This window comes from Heterodontus francisci, chromosome 33 (assembly GCF_036365525.1).
Source record: "Heterodontus francisci isolate sHetFra1 chromosome 33, sHetFra1.hap1, whole genome shotgun sequence".
NCBI classification, from domain to species: Eukaryota; Metazoa; Chordata; class Chondrichthyes; order Heterodontiformes; family Heterodontidae; genus Heterodontus; species Heterodontus francisci.
Genome location: NC_090403.1, coordinates 18,574,075 through 18,593,463, shown reverse-complemented (window position 1 = coordinate 18,593,463; position 19,389 = coordinate 18,574,075). Strand labels below are relative to the sequence as shown.

The 19,389-nt window shown below is 46.2% G+C and overlaps 1 protein-coding gene across 1 annotated transcript in view; it reads right to left on the bottom strand.

The window, feature by feature from the left end:
* cyb561 (cytochrome b561) overlaps positions 1–19,389 on the bottom strand; it is a 31,460-nt gene that overhangs the window by 8,447 nt on the left and 3,624 nt on the right. Inside the window, exons 2-5 of the mRNA XM_068013143.1 lie at positions 16,193–16,431; positions 8,224–8,322; positions 6,797–6,900; positions 5,518–5,675 (exon numbers count right to left, since the gene is read on the bottom strand). Of these exons, the coding sequence (XP_067869244.1) occupies positions 5,518–5,675; positions 6,797–6,900; positions 8,224–8,322; positions 16,193–16,400 (569 nt within the window). The 5' untranslated portion in view covers positions 16,401–16,431. The remainder of the gene's footprint in view (positions 1–5,517; positions 5,676–6,796; positions 6,901–8,223; positions 8,323–16,192; positions 16,432–19,389) is intronic.

Sequence of the window (19,389 nt, the reverse complement as noted above, 5' to 3'; positions counted from 1 at the left end):
CAGTCCCGCCACATCCAGAATGAATGGTGGTGGACAATTAACTAACCGGAGGAGCAGGCTCCATAAACATCCCCATCCTCAATGATGGCGGAACCCAGAACGTCAGTACAAAAGTTAAGGCTGAAGCATTTGCAACCATCTTCAGCAAGAAGTACTGAGTGGATGATCCATCTCCGGCTCCTCCTGAGGTCCCCAGCATCACAGATGCCAGTCTTTAAGCCTATTCAATTCACTCTACAGGTATTTAAAAAGGAAACAAGTAACTAAAGTGAGTGTTGGTCCCTTAGAGGGTGAGATGGGGGAATTAATAATGGGAAACAAGAAAATGGTGGAAGTGTTGAACAGGTATTTTGTATTTTTGTATTTTCACTGTAGCAGACACAAAAAATATCCCAAGAATACTTGAAAATCAAGAGATAAAAGGGAGGGAGAAACTTAAATCTATCACAATCACTAGGGAAAAGGTACTGGGAAAACTATTAGAACCAAAGGCTGACAAGGCACCTGGACCTGATGGCCTGTATCCTAGGGTCTTAAAAGTGGCGGCTGCAGAAATAGATAAATTGGTTGTAATCTTCCAAAATTCCCTAGAATCTAGAAAGGTCCCAGCAGATTGGAAAATTGCTAATGTCACAACTCTCTTCAAGAAAGGAGGGAGACAGAAAGCAGGAAAGTATAGGCCAGTTAGCCTAACATCTGTCATAGGGAAAATGCTAAAATCCATAATTAAGGAAGTAAAGCAGGACATTTAGAAAATCATAATACAATCAGGCAGAGTCAACATGGTTTTATGAAAAGGAAATCATGTTTGACTAATTTATTAGAGTTCTTTGAGGAAGTAACAAACAAGGTGGATATAGGGGCCTGTAAATGTGGTGTACTTGGATTTCCAAAAGGTTTTTGATAAGGTGCAACATGAAAGGTTACTACACAAAATAAGAGCCTCATGGTGTAGGGGATAGTATATTGCCATGGATAGAGGATTGGTAAGCTAACAAGAGGCAGAGAGTAAGGATAAATGGGTCATTTTCAGGTTAGCAAGCTCTAACTAGTGGAGCATTACAGGGATTGTTGTATGATTGCTTTTAACAGTGATATTAGTATGCTAATGAGCTAAGTACCAGAATGTAATCATGTGACTCAAAGCCAGAGTCACTCTGCAACTGTAACACCTAGAGGAAGGTTCTATAAATAGCTCTGTACTGTATATGAGGAAAGATTGGAAGGCTAGGGTTGTTTTCTTTGGAACAGAGGAGGCTGAGGGGTGACTTAATCGAGGTGTACAAAATTTGAGGGACCTAGATAGAGTAGACAGGAAGGACCTGTTCCCCTACTGGAGAGGTCAATTACCAGGGGGCACAGATTTAAGGTGATTAGTAGAAAGATTTAGAGGGGACATGAAGGAAAACTTTTTCACCCAGAGGGTGGTGAGTGTCTGGAATTCCCTGCCAGGAATGGTGGTGGAGGCAGAAACCTTCAACTCATTTAAAAGGTACCTGGACATGCATCTGAAGTGCTGTAACCTGCAAGGCTGTGGACCAGGTGCTGGAAGGTAGGATTAGATTGGGTGGCTAGTTTTTTCAGCCGGCACGGACATGATGAGCTAAATGGCCTCCTTCTGTGCCATAATTTTTCTATGGTTCTAATATTTAGCTGCAATAAACCTATTTGAGATCTTCAACCAACTGGACTCCACACATCTCATTTATGTTGCATCAGACAACATAAAGAATTCATTACAGGGATCATTGTTGGGGCCTCAATTATTTACAATCTATATCAATGACTTGGATGAAGGGACCGAAAGTATGATTGCTAAATTTGCTGATGACACAAAGATATGTAGGAAAGTAAGTTGTCAAGAGGATATAAAGAGTCCAATAGGGGATTTATATAGGCTGTGTGAGTGGGCAAAAATTTGGCAGATGGAGTATAATGTGGAAAATGTCCACTTTGGCAGGAAGAATGGAAAAGCAGTATATTATTTAAGTGGAGAGAGACTGCAGAACTCTACGGTACAGAGGGAACTGGGTGTCCTGGTACATGAATCACAAGAAGTTAGTACGCAGGTACAACAAGTGATTAGGAAGGAAAATGGAAAGGTAGGGTTTATTGCAAGAAGAATCAAGTATAAAAGTAGGGAAGTGTTGCAACAGCTGTACCGGGCCTTTGTGAGACCACATCTGGAGTACCGTGACAGATTTGGTCTCCTTAATTAACAAAGGATATAATTGCATTAGAAGCAGTTCAGAGAAGGTTCACTCAACTGATTCCTGGAAAGAAGGGATTATCTTATGAAGAAACGTTGAGCAAGTTGGGCCTATACCCATTGGAATTTAGAAGTATGAAAGATGATCTTATTGTACATATAATATGCTGAGGGGACTTGACAGGATGGATGCTTCTCCTTGTGGGGGAGTCTAGAACTAATGGACACAGTTTAATAATTAGCGGGTCTCCCATTTAAGATGGAGATGAGGAGAAATTTATTTTTCTGAGGATCATTAGTCTGTGGAATTCTCTTCCCCAGAGAGCAGTAGAGGCAGAGTCATTGAATATATTCAAGGCGGAGTTAGATAAATATTTGATTGACAAGGGAGTCAAGGGTTATGGGGGGGTAGACAGGAAAGTGGACTTGTGGCCACATGCAGATCAGCCATGATCTTATCGAATGGTGGGGCAGATCCGAAGGGTCGAATGCCCAACTTTTGCTCCTAATTCTTGTGTTCATGGAGAACAGAGCTGAATTCAAGAGGTCAGGTGAAAGTGACTGCGCTTGGCATCAAAGCAAAATTTGATAGTGTGTGGCTTCAAGGAGTCCTAGCAAAATTTGAGTGAATGTGAAACAGGGGGAAAACTCTTCACTGTTGGAGTCATACCTAGCACGAAGGAAGATGGTCATCTCAACCCCAGGACATCATTGCAGGACTCTTCAGGTTAGATTCCAAGGCCCAACCATCTTTAACTGCTTCATCAATGACCTTCCCTCCATTATAAGATCAGAAGTGGGGATGTTTGCTGCTGATTACACAGTGTTCAGTACCATTCACAATTGCTCAGATACTGAAGCAGTCCGTGTCCACATCAACATACCAGGACAACATTCAGGCTTGGGCTGATAAGCGGCAAGTAACATTTGTGCCACACAAGTGCCAGACAATGACTATCTCCAACAAGAGAAAATCTAACCACCACCCCTTGATGTTCAATGACATTACCATCACTGAATCCCCATCATCAACATCCTGGGGGTTATCATTGCCCAGAAGCTTAACTGGACTAACCATGTAAATACCGTAGCTACGAGAGCAGGTCAGAGGCTGGGAATTCTGGGGCAAGTAACTCACCTCTCGACTCCTCAAAGCCTGTCCACCATCTACAAGGCACAAGTCAGTAGTGTGATGGAGTACTCCCTACTTGCCTGGATAACTGTAGCTCCAACAAAACTAAAGAAGCTCGACACCATCCAGAACAAAGCAGCCCGCTTGATCTGCACCCCATCCACCACCTTAAACATTTGCTCCATCCACCAACAGCACACAATGGCAGCAGTGTGGACCATCTATAAGATGCACTGCAGCAACTCACCAAGGCTCCTTAGATTGCACCTTCCAATCCCACAACCTGTACCACTGCGAAAGACTATAAAAGACAAGGGCAGCAGATGCATGGGAACACCACCACCTGCAAGTTCCCCTCCAAGTCACACACCATCCTGACTTGGAACTATATCACCGTTCCTTCACTGTCACTGGATCTAAATCCTGGAGCCCCCTTCCCTAACAGCACTGTGGGTGTACCCGCACCAGATGGACAGCAGCAGTTCAAAAAGGCAGCTCTCCACCAACTTCTCAAGGGCAATTACGGATGGGCCAATAAATCTGGCCTAGCCAGCGACTCCCACATCCCATGAACGAATTTTTAAAAAATTATATGGACTTCCAGAAGGCATTTGACAACATCCCTCAGAAGAGAGTCTGTTAGCTAAAGTTGAAACTCATGGAATTGAAGACAAATTATTGAGCTGGTTAGAAAATTGGCTGAGCAGCAAGAAACAGTGAGTAGGTATAATGAGCAGGTACTGTAATTGGCAGAATGTGGTGTCCTGCAAGGATCTGTGTTGGGCCCTCAACTATTCACCGTATTTATTAATGACTTAGATGATTGAATGGAAAACCACAAATCCAATTTTGCCCATGACACAAAGAAATGCGGCATTGTAAGCAGTGTAGATGGAATCATAAAATTGTAATGAAATATTGATAGATTAAGTGAATGACAAAAACTGTGGCAAATGGATTTTGATGTAGGCAAATCTGAAGTCATCGACTTTGGACCTAAAATGTATAGAACAGGGTACTTTCTAAATGGTGAAAAGCTAGAAACAGTGGAGATCCAAAGAGACTTGGAGGTCCAGGTACATAGATCAATAAAATGTCATGAACAGGTACAGAAAGTCATCAAAAAGACTAATGGAATGCTGGCCTTTATATCCAGAGGACTAGAATACAAGGGGGTAGAAGTCATGCTTCAGCTATATAAAGCCCTGGTTAGATCACACCTGGAGACTGAGCAGTTCTAAGCACCACACCTTAGGAAGGATATATTGGCCTTGGAGGGAGTGCAGCATAAATTTATCAGAATGATACCTAGAATCCAAGAGTTAAATTAGGAGGAGAGATTAAATAAATTAGTGTTGTATTCCCTGGAATTTAGCAGGTTAAGGGGTGATCTGATCGAAGTTCTCAAGATATTAAGAGGAACTGACAGGATAGATAGAGAGAAACTATTTCCACTGGTTGGGGATTCTAGGACTAGGGGACATAGTCTAAAAGTTAGAGCAAGACTTTTCAGGGATGAAATTAGGAAACACTTCTACACACAAAAGGTGGTAGAAGTTTGGAACTCTCTTCCATAAATGGCAATTAATGCCAGATCAATTGTAAATTTTAAATCTGAGACTGGAAGAATTTTGTTATCCAAAGGTATTTTAGGATACGGAGTAAAGGTAGGTATACAGGTCACAGGTCATCCATGGTCTTATTGACCGGTGGAACAGATGCAAGGAGCTAAATGGCCCGCTCCTGTTCTATGTTCCAACAAGCGGTGGGCAGTCTCCTCCTGCAGACCAGGCCCACAGGTGCCAGGCATCCTCTGCTACCCAGCAATAGTGACTGTCCATCTCATAAGACCCTGAACAAGGTTGGGGAGGGGCTGCTCTGCATTGGCCTCATCCAACATCTATCTGCACAAACTCTCCAACAGAGATCACTGGGCAGCCATCAGGGTATTATGGCTTATTCCACTGCCCCAACACACCCCTGCCTAGGCCCTGAGGCACTGAGACCAACTATAGCACTGTACCCAGGCTGAAATCAGCCAACTAGGTACAGACTGGGGATCCAACATGTGATCTTCTGCCTCATTTGGACACTGTGCCCTTAATGTGAATGCCAAAAGTTGCTCGAGCACCTTACGAATATCCTCTATTCCCTCCAGTGCCCCACCTATTCTTACCTGATGGAGAAGAAAAGCTTCTCTGTGATCCCAAGCAGGGAGGTCCCGATAGCCAGAATGAATAGTCCGAGTCCGAAGTACACGTGTAGCGGGAGGTAGCAGGCTCGGAGAGAATAGGCCGCACCAGGAAACAGGAAGAATGTCAGTCCCATAACCCACTGCAAAAGGAGGGTCAACAAAAGACTCCTTAACCTTTAACCCAATACTAATGCAGCACATGACAGCCATGGTACAAATAACACCTGAAGGAGGATCAGTGTCAATCAATAAGGAAGTACAAGTGATTCCAATCAAATCTTCAGGTAGTTTGAGGGCATTGAGGATCTCAGCTCACTGTACTTCAATCCCTTCATCTCATCCTCCCAATTTCTTTGTACTCCAGCTCCCTCCCATTAGATGTTGTTGTGAAATACTCCAACAGATTCTGTATTCCTCCAACTATCTGCTCGTCCCCCTTTATGTGCATGTATTATGTTTGCATAAATATTCAGCACCTCTGGCCATATTTGTATTCTTCCAATTTCTGAAACTCCCTCTCTAAATTCCCCTCTTTGTCTTTAAGAGTCTTCTGAAATCTTGTCTCTTACACATAGCCTTTGGTCCCCTCCCCTGACCCTCCCTCCATGAGCCAAGTGTGTTTCCCACTTCCTCACAATATCGATTCACTTTCTCTGATCAGTTGCTATTTGCTCATCCACACTAGCAAGGCCAGCATGGTTGCTATGGTGATGATAATGAACAGGCTTTTCTCCATTGCTAAGGCTGCTTAGTTTTCGCGTCTTGCAAATGTGACTGTTTTGGAAGCTCTGTTCTCTGTTTGTTAAACATGGTGTGGGACCTGCCCTGAAACCAAACATCAGGTCCCTGAGGAACTGTCTTTGGACTTGAAGCATCGATTGACCGACTGACGTCTATTTCACTATTGATGCTGCTGGATTGGCTGAGCATTTCCAGATTTACAGCATGTATGATGTTTATTCGGAGAATCCAGTCAGCAGCCAAGCAGTAGCCCATTCAGCCCTGAAACTTGTTCCACCATTAATCTTAACTCCATTTGCCCATTATTGTTCCACATCCCTTAATACCCTGGCCTAATAATTTTTGAACTCAGATGGATAGCTATTTTTGAATTGACCCCGAGTCTCAGCAGCTTTTGGGTAAAGTTCCAATTTCAAGGTGACTCTACCCTGCCTCGGAGCAGCTTGTGGGTGACTTCTCCTGGAGGCCAGGGAGTGGCACAGTGAAGGTCAGGGCTGGCACAGTGAAGGCCACTACTAACCTGTATACAGAAGAGAATGATGGTTATGAGGCCACACCAGCTGTGCAGGCTGTACATATCGGGTATATTCTGCGCTGAGTGAAAACCAAACACAGCGACCAAACCTAGGAGTTGGAAAAAACCACAATCAGAGTCCACACACTCCAATTCTAGTTGACAATCACAGCTTCCTATTCCTGGTCACTAATCACACACAGAGCCCTGGGATACATGGAGCCCATTTGCCATCTCACACAGTCTACATTTGCTATCACGTATCGCATGCCAATTCCAGTCAAAACACGGGCCGGGATTTTGTGATGGTCCCATGAGGCGGGGTCAGAGGCGAGAGGGAGCACGGAGTTTCGCACTGGGTGGCGGGGTGAGCGGAGGGGGGGAGGTGGGGTGGAGGGCCCATCAACCCCATCACCCAACAATCTTCCTGAGGGCAGGATAGGCCACGACGGCCTATTAAGGGCCAATTACGGGCCTCTTCCCACCGCCGCTGGGATCTTACTGCAGCCGGGGGGCCTCCACCACATGGGGAGGATGCCTTGCAAAATTAAGTACCCTCCCTGGGGCCTTGGGGGGAAGGGTGGGCATTTTGTGGCCCACAGAGGAGCCCCACCGGGAACAACTTTACCTCCCGGGACCCCTCACCTCCCGGACTGCATGACAACCCCACCAAAACCCCCTCGCCGGGGCCTTCCAGACTGGCCCCAGCGACCCCGCCTCACCTACCTCTTGTCCAGGGCTCCAGTGCTGCCTAGTTCTGAGGCCTCTGCAGTACTGACAGTGGCCACCACTCACAGTGTGCTGCTGATACTGCTGAGCTGTTGGCCCTCTGATTGGCCGGCAGCTCTTGGAGGCGGGATCCCTGTCTTTAAAGGAATGGGAATCTTGCCCTCTGAAACTTTGATTTAAAAAGACCGGAGGATCGCTCCGGGGAGGTGGGGAAGTGGGGCACGAAAAAGCAGAGGCTGGCGTTTCCCCCACCTTTTCGGCCCAGAGCTGGGAGCCCCACCTCCAGCACGAAATCTAGCCCATGATGTTTGACTCAGGCCTCAATCTCAATCCCGATCACCACAACCCAGAGAGTTTTGGTTCAGGCCCTTCCACCATTCAAACAAGAGGAAAAAAATCAGAAGCAAAACAGCTTTGTTTATCACCCATGTACTCATTCACATGCACATTCTACTTCTCTCCGTTTCCCACATGTCTCTCCCTCCCTCTTCCCTCTCCCTCTACCTCCCTCTCTTTCCCTTCCTTTCTCTCTCCCTCTCCCTCAAGTGTCTCTCCTCTCTGCTAATTTTAATTTCCATTAACTCAGCAATGATCTCACACACATGTGCGCGCACACTACACATGCACGCACACGTGCACACACCCCCTTGCAGGTTGACACTCCCATTCTCACTGCACTCGTGTCACAGTCCTTTGCCACTTACCAACTATGGCTGCCACCAATGCAATCAGGTGGATGGCGGCGTGCAGAATCTTCACTGTGGTTTTACTCTCATTCTTGAACACTCTGTACACTAGGAGTGCTGCAAGGGAGGGACATTTAGTTATCAGTAACCTTCAGGAGAAGGGGGAGTGCTCCACATCTGTTGCAGCTGTGATGATGTTTTCTTAGCTTCATTTCAGGAGGAGTTTCTGAACAAAACATGGGATCTGGCTAATAACCAACATGTTTCATCATTATGAATGGACACTGTGGCTGACCTCAGTCTCCCTGAGTGTTCTGCTTTTCATTTGAAATGATACTTTTGGTGCCCCTGGACAGATTAGAAAATATACTCGTATGCATTTAGGGGAAGAGGTGGCATAGTAGTAATATCACTGGACTAGTAATCCAGAAATCCAGGCTAATGCTCTGGGGACATGGGTTCGAATCCCACCACGGCAGATGATAAAATTTAACTTCAATTAATAAATCTGGAATTAAAAGCTAGTCTAATGATGGCCATGAAACCATTATCGATTGTTGTAAAAACCCATCTGGTTCGCTAATGCCCTTTAGGGAAGGAAATCTGCCATCCTTACCTGGTCTGGCCTACATATGACTCTGGACACACAGCGATGTGGTTGACTCTTAAAATGCCCACTGAAATGGCCTAGCAAGCCTGGGCAACTAGGGATGGGCAATAAATGCTGGCTTAGACAGCGATGCCCACATCCCATGAACAAATAAAAAACAATCAAATAAATCATACAGGCTGACCAAGTAAACTAGCCACAGCTGACAACTGAACACCAGCCCTAACTATAACCTCCTTCATATCACCCCACTGAATATGGTGGAGCATGGACTTGGTCAGAACAGAAACTCCAGTGAACTCCAATGTCCTTCCTTCTTATAATGAATGACTGGGGAGATTTCTTGTATGGAAACTACTGGCTCTGTAGCCATAGATTTATCACGAAATGTGATTTGTTCAACTGCATTAAAATTGCTTCCATGATCGTCACAAAGACACTCCTCTTCCCTTCCCAGTCCCTCCCCACTCCACTCCTCCCAATTCCAATTCCACCTCACCCCATCCACCCCTCCCAATCTCCCCACTCCCACCCCATGGGGAGAAGCCCTGAAGAGATGCAGCAGCTCTGGGCACAATTGCTGGCACAATTGCATTTTAAGTTGGACAGGAGTGTGATGGAGGGGACTGCGAATTGGGCCAAATCCTGACCTCATTTCAGAGTTTCTGGTGGAGTGGGAGGGGCGGATCCTCTGACCATTCCAAGCATGGTGGCCCACATCTGAGGGGACACAGCTGGGGTGGAGGTTGGGTAGTGAAAGTGGGGGTCGGTGGGGGGGTAGAGACTGGACTTGGCCCTGGCCTAGAATCAGCCAGGTGACCAGTACACCAGGTGAAAAGGGGCATACCAGTTGGCAGAAATGATGACCACCTAGAGATCCTGGCCTGGATCCCGGAAGGAAACGCCAAAATGTAGAAAGAGATCAGCTCATAAAAAAAGCCAATTGGGCTGACAATGTGTCAGTGCTTCCCAGGCCTGGAGTCCACACAATATCATTTTTTCCTTTCCAACTCCAATTTGAGCATGTGTCTGTAGTTCACAGGGGATAGGAAGAGGCCATTCAGCAGCTTTTGCTCTACCAACCAATTAGATCATTGATGATCTGTACCACAACTCCATTTACCCACTTTTGATCCACGTCTAGCAAAAAGCTAGCAATCTTAAATCTTGAAAATTTGAATTAACCTTTAGCATTCGCATCCTTTTGCGACAGGGGGAATACAAGTCTAGTCTATCCCACCTGCAGTCACAATTTAATCCCTTAAACCGCTGCATCATTTTGATTAATCTGTGCTGCACCCCCTCTAAGGTCAATAGTGCGGTGCTCAGAGCTGAACATGGCACTCTAGAGGGCTCTGACCAAAGCTCTGTACAACTGAAGCCTAATTTCCTGAGTTTTGAGTTCCGACTCATTTCAGATAAAGGCCAACATTTTATTCGCCTCTTTGATTACTTTTTGGGCCTGTTACCAACTTTTACAAAAGGTGCTGACCCGCAAATTTTAAAAGGGAACTTCCTCCTGACCCCTGGCTGGACTGACAGGGGGCAGAGGTCAGGGGTCAATGTCAGAGCCTGCTGGTGGACAGAGCCCAGCACTTTCAGCAGGATCAAGTGCCCGTGGAGAGCTGCTTGATCACACTGCATTAATCTGTATTCTTGGAGTAGTATTGTGAGGCAGGTAGGTGTAGGTGAGAGGGGAGGTTGGATTGGCAGACTGTCATGTTTCGAGACTTGTAGTTTTGGAATAAGGCACCATCATTGATCTGGATATTACTGAGGCGAGAATACAGTCAGCTTACAAAGGATCAGCAGGCAAATTCTGATGGACTCTAAAGAATGGATTATGCAAGTTAAACAGGGCCTGTCCTGGTCAACTGGTTGATAACCACTGAGTGAATGGAACGGTCATGGGTGATTCAATTTGAATTGTCCTAAGGATGTAACTAAAAAAGCACAATTATACTGATTGCCCATCAAAATATCTTCCTCTTTCCGTAGTCCAAGTTTAAAATTGAATTCACCAAGCCCAAGGCCACAAGCTGATCTGATTTCCTAATCCGAACATCTGTGCTGATTCACAGTCAACGCACTGATCCAATTAGGAGCACACTTGCCATTCAATTCTGCTTGCAAATCTCATTAAAAGCAACAGCCTTGAGGCAGAGTGTCATCTCTGGGCTGGGTTAATGAATTCTTCACATAAGCAACCAGACCCTGCTCAGCCTTATTCCTGGGACCTCAGTGAGGAGACAGGATGTGTGTCTCTTCCAATTGCAGTAATGACAGTGAACGTGGCTGTTATCTGACCAAATGGCTGGTGTCTGTCCATGAGTGAGCAGCCTCTGTCGCAACTTTGGTCAAGGTTACTTAAAGACATTCTCCCCAGCTTCATTGAGTGTAACAGATGCTTCACTTCATGTAACTGTCAACTCTCCCGTTTTACAGCAACAACAACAGTTTGTATTTATATAGCGTCTTTAATGTAAGAAAACGTTCCAAGGTGCTTCACAGGAGTATTATCAGACTAAATTTGACACCAGGCCACATAACGAGATATTAGGACAAAAACGTCATGAAAGAGATTGGTCTTAAGGAGCATCTTAAAGGATGAGAGAGAGAGAGGCGGAGAGGTTTAGGGAGCTTAGGACCTAGACGGGATCAGGATCTCTGAATTTTAGACAGCTGGAAAAAGCAGGTGTGGTAAACAAGACTCGAGTCAGCAAACAAGTAATTTGGGGATTGTACAGAAACCCACAATCCCACTGAGTGCCGATCGTGTTCCACCCTTCCAGCACGTTGCTCATCGAGTCCTGGGCTTTGTATTCTACCTTAAGATCCTCTCCCCATCCATTTTTGATTTCTACAATATTGGGAGGGTGGGTTCAGGGTGAGAGTTGTCACTGTGACAGTTTTGTATGATATACAGTCCTGCTGGTTTTCAATGTAGACGATACTCTGTAAATATTGACACAGCTCTGGGGTTCCCTCTAAATACTGCCACACTCCTGGGGTCTCTCCTGTAATAATACCTGCTCCAACCCGCCAATCACCCACCCCTGTCACTGCAAATGCTCTCACACCCCCATGGACTCCTCAGTCGCTGGAGTTCCATTGTGGAGCCATTGCTGCTCTGTTTTTACTCCAAGGAAAATCTGTCCATTTAAATCTACATTCGGTTAGCACCTTCCCTCTCCTAAGTGTTTCCTGCTTCTAGAGATTATGGAATCTTGAATCTATTATCCAGGTTGAATTAAAAGCAGCAAATACTGGAAATACTCAGTAGGTGAGGCAACATCTGTGGAGAGAGAAACAGAGTTAATGTTTCGGGTCCATGACTTTTCACCAAAACTGGGAGAAGTTAGAAATGTAATAGGGTTTGAGCAAGTGAAAGGGGGGAGGGTGGGAAGAAGAAAAAAAGGAAAGGCCTGTGATAGGGTGGAGGGCAGGAGAGATTAAATGACAAAATGTTTCATGGTGCAGGGCCAAAGCGATAGGTAATGAGACAAATAAAGAGACAAAAGAGCCGGGATCTTGTGGAGGCATTGAGGCTCCTGGCGCCAGGCCGAAAAGGAGGGGGGATCCACGCCCCTCTCCACCCACCGCACCCCAGCGCGATCCTTTGTTGTTCCAGAGGCACAGTTTCCAGAACTGGGATCTCCGTCCTTTTAAAGACGGGGTCCCGCCTCCATGAGCTGCCGGCCAATTACAGGACTGGCAGCTCATCAGTATCGGCAGTGCCACCAGGAGTGGTGGCCACTACCGGTACTGCAGAAGCCTTGGATCCAGGACCAGCGCTGGAACCCCAGACCTCAGGTATGTGAAGTAGGGTCACCAGGGCCAGTCTGGAAGGCCCCAGCGAGTGGGGTGGGAGGGTGGGTGTGAAGTCCAGGGGGTGGGGAGTCCATGGAGGTGGAGGTTTTGCTGGCAGTGGCCCTCTGCGGAACATAGGAACATAAGAAATAGGAGCAAGTGTTGGCCATTCGGCCCACCGAGCCTGCTCTGCCATTCAACTAGATCATGGCTGATCTTTTACCTCAATGCCATTTTCCCGCACTATTCCCATATCCCTTGATATCTTTACTATCTAGAAATCAATTAATCTCTGTCTTGAATATACTCAATGACTGAACCTTCACAGCCCTCTGTGTTAGAGAATTCCACAGATTCACCACCCTCTGAGTGAAGAAATTCCTCCTCATCTCAGTCCTAAATGGCCTGCCTCTTATTCTGAGACTGTGTCCCCTGGTTCTAAACCCCATCAGCCAGGGGAAACTTCCTTCCTGCATCAACCCTGTTGAGCCCTGTAAGAATTTTGTATGCTTCAACGAATATAGGCCCAGTCTCCTTAATCTCTCCTCATAGGACAATCCCGCCATCCCAGGAATCAATCTGGTAAACATCTATGGCAAACATATCCATCCTTGGGTAAGGAGACCAAAACTGTACACAATATTCCAGGTGCGGTCTTGCCACAGATTGTCCACAGAGGAAGCAACCGCACCTCCCCCTCCCCAAGCACGCAGGGAGTGCGCCTCATTTTACAAGGCACCTTTCCCAGGTAATGGAGGCAACCCCCGCCGCTGGTTAGATCCCAGCTGTGGTGGGAAGAGCTCCTTATGTAGCTGTTAATAGGCCACTTAAGGGCCTCAGTTGGCCTTTGAGTGGGAAGGCTGTCGTGGGCCTATCCTGCCCCTGGAAAATCACTTGGCAATGGGGTGGTGACGGGCCCTCCGCCTCAAGGGGGCCCATAAAATCCAGCACAAGATGTGACTAGAAGAGATGTGAATGGCAGGATCCTGAATAGCTGCTGAAAGCAAAAAAAGGGAAATGAAAGAAACAAGAGGGGGAGAAAAGGCAAAGAAAAACAAAACAAAATGGGGGCAGAGGTTATAATCTAAAATTGTTGAACTTAATGTTGAGTCCGGAAGGCTGTAAAATGGCCAGTCAAAAGATGAAGTTTTGTTCCTCAAGCTTGCATGGAGCTTCGTTGGAACACTGCAGCAGGCCAAGGACAGAAAGGTCAGAGAGGGAGCAAGTTGGATACTTAAAATGACAGGCGACTCGGAGGTCGGGGTCAGGCTTGCAGATTGAATGGATGTGTTCCGCAAAGCAATCACTGAGTCTGCATTTGGTCTCTCCAGGGCAATGAATACAGTATACTAAATTGAAAGAAATATATGTAAATCTATGTTTCACCTGGAAGGAGTGTTTGAGGCCTTGGACGGTAGAAGGGAGGAGGTAAAAGGACAGGTATTGCATCCCCTGTGTTTGCATGAAAAAGTGCTGTCGGAAAGGGAAGAGGCATTGATGGTGACTGAGAAATGGACCAGAGTGTCGCGGATGGCACTGCTCCTTCGGAATGCTTAAAGGGGAGGGGAAGATATGTTTGGTAGTGACACCACACTGGAGGTGACCAAAATGGTGGAGGACAACCCATTGAATATGGAGGCTGGTGAATGGAGGTGAGGATGTGGGGAACCCTATCATTGTTCTGAGAGGGAGGGGAAGGGCTGAGAGGAAGAGTGCGTCTTGGGCCCCATCAACCGTGGTGGAGGGGATTCGTCGGTTGAGGATAAAGGAGGACATATTGGAAATGCTAGTATGGGAGGTTGCATTGTCCGAACAGATAGGATGGATACAGAGAAACTAAGAGAATGGAATAGAATCCTTACAGGAAGTGAGGTGTGAGAAGTGTAGTCAAGGGAGTCAGCAGCTTGTAGTGAATATTGCTTGATAGTCTATCCTCAGAAATGGAGACAGAAATGTGAAGGAAGTGAAGGGAAGAGAAAGGTGGAATTGGAAGCAAAGTTGATGAAATTTTCCAGTTCAGGACAAGATCTGGAAATGGTGCTGATACAGTCATCAATGTACTGGAAAAAGAGGTGAGGTAGGAGGTCTAAGTAGGATTGAAAGGAATGTTTCACATATCCCACAAAAAGGCAAGAATAGTTAGGACCCAAAGCAACACCTTTTATTAGGAGGAAATGAGTGAAGTTGAAAGAGAAGTTGTTCAATGTGAGGACAAGTTCAGCCAGGTGGAGGAGGGTGGTGGTAGATGGGGACTGATTGGGCCTCTGTTGAAGGTAGAAGTGGAGACCTCTCAGACTGTCCTGGAGGGGGATGGAGGTGTAGAGGGATTGGATGTCCATAGTGAATAGAAGACAGTTAGAGCCAGGAAACCAGAAATTGTTCAAGTGACGGAAGGTGTCGGCAGAATCACAGAGGGAAGAGATTGAGCAAGGGGAATAAAACTAGAGTCAAGATAGGAAGAAGTTGGTTCAGTGGGGCAGGAACAGGCTGAAATGATGGTCTATTAGGGCAGCCCTGTTTGTGGATTTTGGGAAGGAGGTAGAAGCGGGCTGTTTGAGGTTGGGGAACTATGTGGTTGGAGGACATGGAGGGAAAATCTGCAGAGGAGATGAGCTCAGTGACTATCTTGAAAATGACAGCTTGATGTTTGGTGGTGAGGTTGTGGTCCGGGGAAGGTAGGAGGAAGTGTCAGAGAGTTGGCGTTGGGCCTCTGCTAGGTAGAGGTCGCTACGCCAGACAACAACAGCACCACATGTTCAGCAGATTAGATGACAATGTTAGGGTTGGACCTGAGAGAACGGACTGCTGCAAGTTCAGAGGGAGACAGGTTAGAGCGAGTGAGGGGAGCAGAGAAATTGAGATGGCCGATGTCACACTGGCAGTTCTCAATGAAAAAATTGAGGGAGGATAAGAGACCAGAGGGAGAGGTCTAGATGGAAGGAGAATTCTGAAGACAGGTAAAAGAGTCCACTGTGCGGGGAGAAGGATCCTGGCCAAAAAGGTATGTACGGAAGAAGAGCTCAATGTTGTGCTGAGCTCAAAATTAATTGAGGTAGGGGTGTAAGGGGATGAAGCTCCTTTGCTTAGGACAAATTCAGGGTCAGAGAGGAGTAGGCCAGATGGTATCATGAATACATGGCAAGGGGTGAGATTAGAAAAAGGGATGGGGTCATGCAAATTTTGCATTTCCAAATCCCACATTCCTAACACAGTCATATCCCACACTCTGAGCCTGTTTGTTTCCCATAATCTCAACATTTGGCAGTCCCAACCTATCCATATTCTACATTCCCAATCCTCCTGCATGCTGCAATCCCACCAGGCTTTAATAGATATTAGGAGAGGGGAAATGCAAGAACATAGATCAATTTCTCACTGTTTCATTCATAGTTAATGTATCAATTAAAATTCTGGTGCAGTCGCACATAAATCACTGTGTTATACACATACAGATGTCATCAGCGTGGGAGGTGAGCAGTACTTTTTCACCAGGTGTACAATCCTCTTTTGAACAAAGTGTAATTCTTTAAAATGAAGTAAAACATGGAGAGTGTGTCTGGTACTCACAATCTCCATAGAGGAAGACCATTCCAATCACCATACAGAGAGGGTGGATGTTGAACTCCAGGGAACTTCCATCCCACGCAAAACCCCCTTCATAGTGACCCATCCACACACCAGTCATTATCACAGCAGCCAGGCCAAGGATCTGGGTTGCTGCAATAAACCAGGGCAGTAGGCCCAGGCTCTGTCGTTCCAAGGGACTGCTTTCCATTGCAGAATGTAGACTTCCTGAGTCCACAGATCTGTAGAAGAAATGGTTACAAGTCAAAAGAAACATCTCCAGGTTATCACTAGTAAACTGTACTTGTACGACAGGCCTGAGTCTTCAGCAGTAATCCCCTGCCACTTCCCTCCCCACCACCAGGGCAGCCCATTACCCCATTTGTCTATACCAAGTGCTAAGCACAAGTCAGTATTGTGATGAAATACTCTCCACTTGCCTGGATGAGTGCAGCTCCAACAACACTCAAGAAGCTCGACACCATCCAGGACAAAGCAGCCACTTGATTGGCACCTCATCCACCACTTTCAATATTCACTCCCTCCACCACCGATGCACAGTGGCAGCAGTGTGTGCCATATACAAGATGCACTGCAGAAACCCATCAAGGCTCCTTTGACAGCACCTTCCAAACCCGCGACCTCTACCACCTAAAAGGACAAGGGTAGCAGATGCATGGGACCACCACCACCTGCAAGTTCCCTTCGAAATCACACACCATCCTGACATGGAACTATATCACCATTCCTTCACTGTAAGGGAGATTATTTAATATCTGGGCCTTTAACTTGTCATGAGTATTGCAATTTTCCTAATGGTCTGTTTATTGATGAGTACACTTTGCTCACACATTGGGTATTAATTTCCTTGAGGTTTTTCCCATTGGCTTAAGTTTTGACAGGAAAGCAGGGGAAGCCCGGAGAAATTCTCCTCCCCTCTCCCATGAAATTGTTGCAATGGGATAAAGATGTGTCCTGCTCAGTGGCGTAAAACAGGAATAGCGAATTGGCAGCTTGTTTTACATGCTGCAAGAGAAATAAGCAGTGACCCATCCCAACAGGCAAGATCTGAAACTTGTCTCTTTGGCCTCCTTATCTCGAGAGACAATGGGTAAGTGCCTGGGGGTGGTCAGTGGTTTGTGAAGCAGCGCCTGGAGTGGCTATAAAGGCCAATTCTAAAGTGACAGGCTCTTCCACAGGTGATGCAGAGAAATTTGTTTGTCAGGGCTGTTGCACAGTTGGCTCTCCCCTTGCGCCTCTGTCTTTTTTCCTGCCAACTACTAAGTCTCTTCAACTCGCCACATTTTAGCCCCGTCTTTATGGCTGCCCGCCAGCTCTGGCGAACGCTGGCAACTGACTCCCATGACTTGTGATCAATGTCACAGGATTTCATGTCGCGTTTGCAGGCGTCTTTAAAGCGGAGACATGGACGGCCGGTGGGTCTGATACCAGTGGCGAGCTCGCTGTACATTGATAACATCCTTCCAAATGGATGAGCTCAACGTTCACAGAACAGGGCCATTAAATTCAAGAATTTTCCCTGGAGCAGCAGTTGATTTACTTGGAAATTTGGCTGGCAAATTAATCTCATGTTCAGGTGTCATGTCATCAGTTGTCATGTGATCAATTCTCCAATATTGTAAACGGTTCAGTATCTTCAGCTGTTGTTCCTCTCTCCTTTAAATCTGACTTCAATGTTTCTCTTCTCAAAAACACAAACCTTGACCCCACTGTCCGTGCAAACAACCACCCCTTCTCCAACCTCCCTTTCGTCTCCTTGAATGTGTTGTCACCTCCTAAAAAGTCCCCATCTTTCCCGGAACTCCATATTTCCACCCCTTCCACAGTACCAAAACAGCTCTTATCAAAACCACAAATGACATCTTTTGTGATTGTGACAAAGGTAAACTTTCCCTCCTTGTCCTTCTCAACCTGTCTGCAGTCCTTGACATGGGTGACCACACCATCCTCCTCCAACGCCTCTCCACTGTCATCCAGCTGGGTGAGACTGCTCTCACTTGGTTCCATTCTTATCTATCTAGTCGTAGCCAGAGAATCACCTGCAATGGCTTCTCTTCCTGCTCCCACACCGTTACCTCTGGTGTCCCCCAGGGATCTATCTTTGGCCCCCTCCTATTTCTCATCACATACTGCCCCTCAGTGACATCATCAAAAAGCACAGCATCAGTTTTCACATGTACGCCGACAACACTCAGCTCTACCTCACCACCACTACTCTTAACGCTTCCACTGTTGCTAAATTATCAGACTGCTTATCCAACATCCAGTACTGGATGACCAGAAATGTTATCCAATTAATTATTGGGAAGACTGAAGCCATTGTTTTTGGTCCTTGCTCCAAACTCCATTCCCTTGCTACTAACTCCATCCCTCTCCCTGGTGACAGTCTGAGATTAAGCCAGTCTGTTCACAAACTTGGTGTCACATTTGACCCCAAGATAAGCTTCCAACCTCATATTTGTGCCATCACTAAGACCGCATATTTCTACCTCCATAACATTTCCCAACTTCGCCCCTGTCTCAGACTTCACTATTCCAACACAATCCTGACTGGTCTCCCACATTCTACTCCCCATAAACACATGGTCATCCAAAACTCTGTAGCCCGTGTCCTAACTCGCATCAAGTCCCGCTTTCCTACCGCTTCTATGCTCGCTGACCGACATTGGCTCTTGGTCAAGCAACGTCTTGATTTTAAAATTCTCATCCTTGTTTTCAAATCCCTCCATGGCCTCGCCTCTCCCTATCTCTGTAATCTCCTCCAGCCCCACAACCCTCTGAGATATCTGTGTCCATCTAATTCTGGCCTCTTGTGCATCCCTGATTATAATTACTCTACCATTGGTGGCCGCGCCTTCAGTTGCCTAGGCCCCAAGCACTGAAATACCCTCCCTACACCTCTCTGTCTCTCCACCTCGCTTTCCTCCTTTAAGACACTCCTTAAAACCTACCTCTTTGACCAAGATTTTGGTCATCTGATCTAATACATACTTTTGTGGCTTGGTGCCATACTTTGTTTTGTAATGCTCCTGTGAAGTGCCTTGGGATGTTTTGTTTCAGTAAGGGCGCTATATAAACATAAGTTGTTGTTTTTGTTATACTTTGTATCTGTCTTCATAAAACAGAGTTTGATGCAGACATTGTAATTAAGGAGGAGGAATAAATAAAGTGAGAGAGGA